The sequence below is a fragment of the Quercus suber genome, unplaced genomic scaffold (genome assembly GCF_002906115.3).
Source record: "Quercus suber isolate HL8 unplaced genomic scaffold, Cork oak 2.0 scaffold_161, whole genome shotgun sequence".
Classification (NCBI taxonomy): domain Eukaryota; kingdom Viridiplantae; phylum Streptophyta; class Magnoliopsida; order Fagales; family Fagaceae; genus Quercus; species Quercus suber.
The window spans coordinates 393,352-398,226 of NW_027069622.1; the positions used below are offsets into that span (position 1 = coordinate 393,352).

Consider the following 4,875-nt stretch of genomic DNA (forward strand, 5'->3'; position numbering starts at 1 on the left):
GATCTGAATCTCTTATTTTACTATAAAAGTTTGTAATAACCACAAATATTATTATTATTATTAAAAGTTAGAATTTAAGAGAGATATTGAGATTTTACATTAAGGAGGAAGGTGTAATTTTGCTTTTCTTTTTTTTTTTTTTTTTAAAAAGTCTAAAAAATTAAGATGTACAATTTTTTAAATAAGGTTTTTGTTTTTTTTGTTTTTTTGAGAGAGAGAGTTTTTGAGAAGAGATTTAAATAAGTTGATTGATGACAATTTTGGCGTTAGTGGTTGGACCATTAGCCATTGATCATGATCATGAAGGCAGCACAAAGTGGGTGATGTTGATATACCATATATGACGTGCGTGCCATGGCCAATCAATTTCCATGGTTACTATAAAGCCACACCTCCCTAGCAAGCAAACCCCACACTGATTTTGCCTAAACGCGAGTTCAGAGTCTTAACTTCTTTTAGAGCTGTGGATATGGCTGGGAAACTCATGAAAGCAGTGCAGTACAATGGCTATGGCCAAGGACCTGATGGCTTACAGGTCATTCTATTTCTACTTCATATTTCAAGTATTATTCTTTATTGAAATAAAATAATCAGTGGATTCCAGTTAGATTAATAGTTTGAATTAGTTTACATTAAAAATTGATGGGTATTTTTGGATTACGATAAATAAATAAAAATCTTCATAAAGTAAAACTAATAAGTTGAAATTTTACCATATCTTAAAAATAAAAAATAAAAAAGAAGAGGAAGAAGAAGGTTTTTTAGTGATACTTTGTTAGTGCGTACATGTGGGAGGGTCAAGACGTGACCAAAAGTTATACAGTTTTGAATTAGATAGTTTCATGGAATCATAATTTAATTTGGGCGGAGACCCAGTTGATAATTTTGTGAGATTCAGGCTGAAGAAAGGGCTTCATGTTCATTGTGTTTGTTTTCCTTTTAATTTTACATAAGGGTTGTTTGTTGGAGAATGAAAATGGTTTTTGTTATTTTTCTTAAATTTTAAGTATATGGGGCTGTCATTCCTTTTTAACTTATGGCATATGTTCCATGATAATTGCTCTTACGTCAAGATATCAATTAGTTTTGGGCGTAGGCAGGATTCAAACCCAAGTCCATGGGCAAATTAGTTTTGGTTTACTTAATTGAGTATATGGAATATGTATAGAAGGTTGTACCTAGTGCAAAAAAACTCAATTCTGTGTACAAAAATCTTATTGAAGTAGAAGGCTAGATGGGTAATGGGTTACAGTTTCAGCATACATGATTCTTTGTGAAGATAGGGAGAAAATCACTTGTAGTACCATGGAACACCAACATGTCTGCATTTGAATATCAGGACCTTCAATTATGTAATTGTTTGATTTGCTAGAATCTTCAAATCTTCAAATTATTTTGAGTTGATTTGAAGTTTTACATCAGTTTTTAGGTTGTTTAGCCAATTAGGTGAATTGTCTTTTGCACTTTACTTCTTGATTTACAAAACAATAAAGCCATTGACAATTTGACATGGCCTTATTAAGATCACATGACTACTTCAACTGAATCTTTTGTGAATTTCATGCTTGTTTGCAGCATGTTGAAGTACCGATTCCCACTCCCAAAAATGATGAGGTTTTGTTGAAATTGGAAGCAGCAAGTCTAAATCCATTTGACTGGAAAGTTCAGAAAGGCATGCTGAGGCCTTTTCTTCCTCGCAAGTTCCCTCACATACCTGGTAAATCAGTGTGCTTTTGCTCCAATCCCTGACACCCACACCCCACCACCCCCAAAATCCCACAAAGGTCATATCCAATGCACAAAATTCCCATTTTTTCTGGGTTTGGTTGCAATAATGATTTTTTAGACAATCTTTTACTTGGGAGATGTATGTGAGTATTTAGACCTCTTTGCATTTCAGAATCTTATATAATTGGGTCTTGAAGTTACTTGTATATGCATGCAAAACTAATGAAATAGAAAACAGAAAGAAGGTGGGGAAAGGAGGAATAATAAAATGAATTCCAACAAATTATTTTTTGAATTATTGGTATAATTTGGGTTTTGCAAACTTTTGAAAACCATTTATTCTTAGCTAAAGAAATTTTTTGTCGGAACTTGGAACAGCTTCTGATGTGGCAGGAGAGGTTGTGGAGGTTGGACCAGGAGTGACAAATTTCAAAGCTGGTGATAAAGTTGTAGCTGTGGTTAACCCAATGGTAAGTGGTTGTATGTATCTTTTGGATTGTTTTCCTGTTAGCTTAGGCAATTCTACTTTTGGTAAAGTTGCCTTTCAGTTTTACGAGAACCATGGTTCTCTCTTGAGCTCATGCATTATATTTCTAAAACTTCCTACAGTGTATTGTTTCTCCATTGTAGTGTGTTTGCTGTGACCAAGGAGAACATTACAGTTGCAAGACCATCTAAACTTTCAGCAGACAAAGTAGTAGGCTTGCCAATTGCAGGTTTGACGGCTCACCAGGCTATAACACAATCAGCTGGTGTCAAGCTTGATGGAAGTGGAAAGAAGAAGACAAATATTCTGATAACTGCTGCTTCTGGTGGTGTAGGTCACTATGCGGTTCAACTGGCCAAGCTTGGCAATACACATGTGACAGCCACTTGTGGTGCTCGCAACATTGAACTTGTCAAGAATTTAGGTGCTGACGAGGTTCTTGACTACAAGACCCCAGATGGGGCAGCTCTGAGGAGCCCCTCTGGCATAAAATATGACGCAGTTATTCATTGTGCAACAGGCATTCCTTGGTCTACTTTTGAGCCTAATTTGAGCCCAAATGGGAAGGTAGTTGATATTACTCCTAGCCCTAGTGCCCTGGTGACTTTTGCCCTGAAGAAACTTACATTGTCCAAGAAGCAATTGGTGCCACTAATGGTAATTCCCAAGAGTGAGAACCTCCAATATCTTGTTAACTTGGTCAAGGAAGGGAAGCTCAAGACAATAATTGACTCAAAATATCCCCTGGGCAAGGCCAAAGATGCTTGGGCTAAGAGTATTGATGGCCATGCAACTGGGAAGATCATTGTGGAGCCTTAGGTAAATGTAATATGCCTTGAATTTCTGAAGTTGATGTAATTCAATAATAAGATTAGTTGAGGGCCATGCATATAGAGATATGGAAAATAATGCATCTGGGGATGTTTGGTTTTGCCTTGTAATTAAGTTCAATCGACCTGTTTCTGCAAAATGATGATGTTTAGGTTATATGTTCTTGTTGTGGCTTTGGTCATCTTTGTTATTTAATACAGATTCTCTCACATCTGTCTCACTAGGACAATGGGAGTCCTGGGACCTTGACATGTCAATACAAACACAGAATTGAAACACTATAGTAGTTAGCAACGATTGTAGAGAAGGATCCTGTGAAATCATGTAGCAATTGGAAACCTTTTAAAATTCTATAGATAATAAATAAATAGCTCTCCAACGGTCTAAGCACTCAATCTTAAAAAGTAAGTCTAAGGGTCCGTTTGGATACAACTTATTTTTGCTGAAATTGAAAACTGAAACTAAAAACTGAAAATACTGTAGCAAAATAATTTCTAAATATGTAAATAATGTTATGGGATCCATTTTTAATATTTTTTTTTCTAAATAAAGTGGTTGTAGGTTCTGTGAACAATGCATGAACAACGTAATTTGTCTCTGCATAGTGAATCTATGTGAATGAACAGTGCGGTTACTGTTCATACACGTTGAAGAAAAAAAAAAGAGGAAGGAAACGTGATTCGGTAAATGTAGACGCACAAATAAGTTGAATCCAAACACTTTATAAATTATAATATGCCTTTAAAAAAAAAAAAAACAAACAAACAAACAAACAAAATCGAAATTTAACAACTTTTTTTTTTCATATTAATGGAAATTTTGTAAAGATATCAAGAATTCAAGATCATTTCTGACTTTGAAAAAGTGACTCTCAACCGTCTAATCAAACAAAAACAATAACCAATGGGTTATTTTTGGTTTTTTCCATTCTTGCTTGGTGAGTATGGACTATTGAGTCAACATATTGGGTATGTCATTTTAAAAATCAGATCGGTCAAAGAACTGGAAAAAGGGTCTAATTCTTGGGTTTTATTAGTTGAAATGTCAATTTTTATAGGTTTTACTTTTGAGCCGGACAAGGGCCAATCTGGTTTGATTTTTAAAACCATGTTTAATATAATATAGTGTGGCTCAAACTCATTAACTAAAACTTTTGGGATATATCAAATGTGACTCTTTTTATTGGGAAAGCAAAAGCCCTGAAGTGAAGATCTATCCATCTCAATTCTCAATCACATTTAAAAAATAGCTTTGTTGCTATTCAATTCAATGATCATCGCCAAGTCCAACCCATTAACCAATCCCTCTATTCCTCTTTAGATCATTTTGGATCTTTCCATTGAGTGGAATTGACTCAATATAGGATGAAACAAACGAATCAAGGAAGAAATTATTCACTTTAGCAACTAAAAATTATTTAGGGAATATTATAAAATACGCTTATAAAGTTTGTGGTAGTTTAAATTTTATACCATAAATTCTCATTTGTTAGTGTAGGGACCGAATTTGAGCACTTCTACTGTTGAGTGAGTGGACTCAAGCCCAACTAGCCCAATACAATGAATTTGTAAAGAATGGGTTTAAGAACTATGCCTTAGTGATGAGTGCAGCAGCAAAAGAAGGGGTGATCAACATGATCGTTCATAGAAGAACTGAGGTTGCCTAAGAAAACTTGTCCTCGGCACAGTCCAAGGTGTTCTCTTCTCCTCCCCCCTTCCATTGATCTGTTTTTCCCTCTTATATATTCCTTCCCCCATGATCTCTTTCTTCCACCTGTTGATCATCTGTGCCTCTTCCTGACTACCTGTCTTATCACCCACTTTACGAAC

The 4,875-nt window shown here is 35.2% G+C and overlaps 1 protein-coding gene across 1 annotated transcript; it reads left to right on the top strand.

The window, feature by feature from the left end:
• Positions 1 to 365: 365 nt before the first annotated feature.
• On the top strand, positions 366 to 3,227 carry LOC112033903 (chloroplast envelope quinone oxidoreductase homolog). Its single transcript, XM_065777672.1, has 4 exons — positions 366 to 535; positions 1,576 to 1,717; positions 2,107 to 2,212; positions 2,359 to 3,227. Exons 1-4 carry the CDS (start codon positions 470 to 472, stop codon positions 3,032 to 3,034), a joined length of 990 nt encoding a protein of 329 aa, XP_065633744.1. The 5' UTR covers positions 366 to 469; the 3' UTR covers positions 3,035 to 3,227.
• Positions 3,228 to 4,875: the final 1,648 nt, after the last annotated feature.

Bases quoted from the DNA above. Each gene is read 5' to 3' on its own strand.
- LOC112033903 (XM_065777672.1), top strand. From the start codon at position 470: ATGGCTGGGAAACTCATGAAAGCAGTGCAGTACAATGGCTATGGCCAA. The intron at 1,718-2,106 runs GTAAATCAGTGT...AACTTGGAACAG, and splicing joins CAAGTTCCCTCACATACCTG to CTTCTGATGTGGCAGGAGAG. The intron at 2,213-2,358 runs GTATCTTTTGGA...TCTCCATTGTAG, and splicing joins CCAATGGTAAGTGGTTGTAT to TGTGTTTGCTGTGACCAAGG.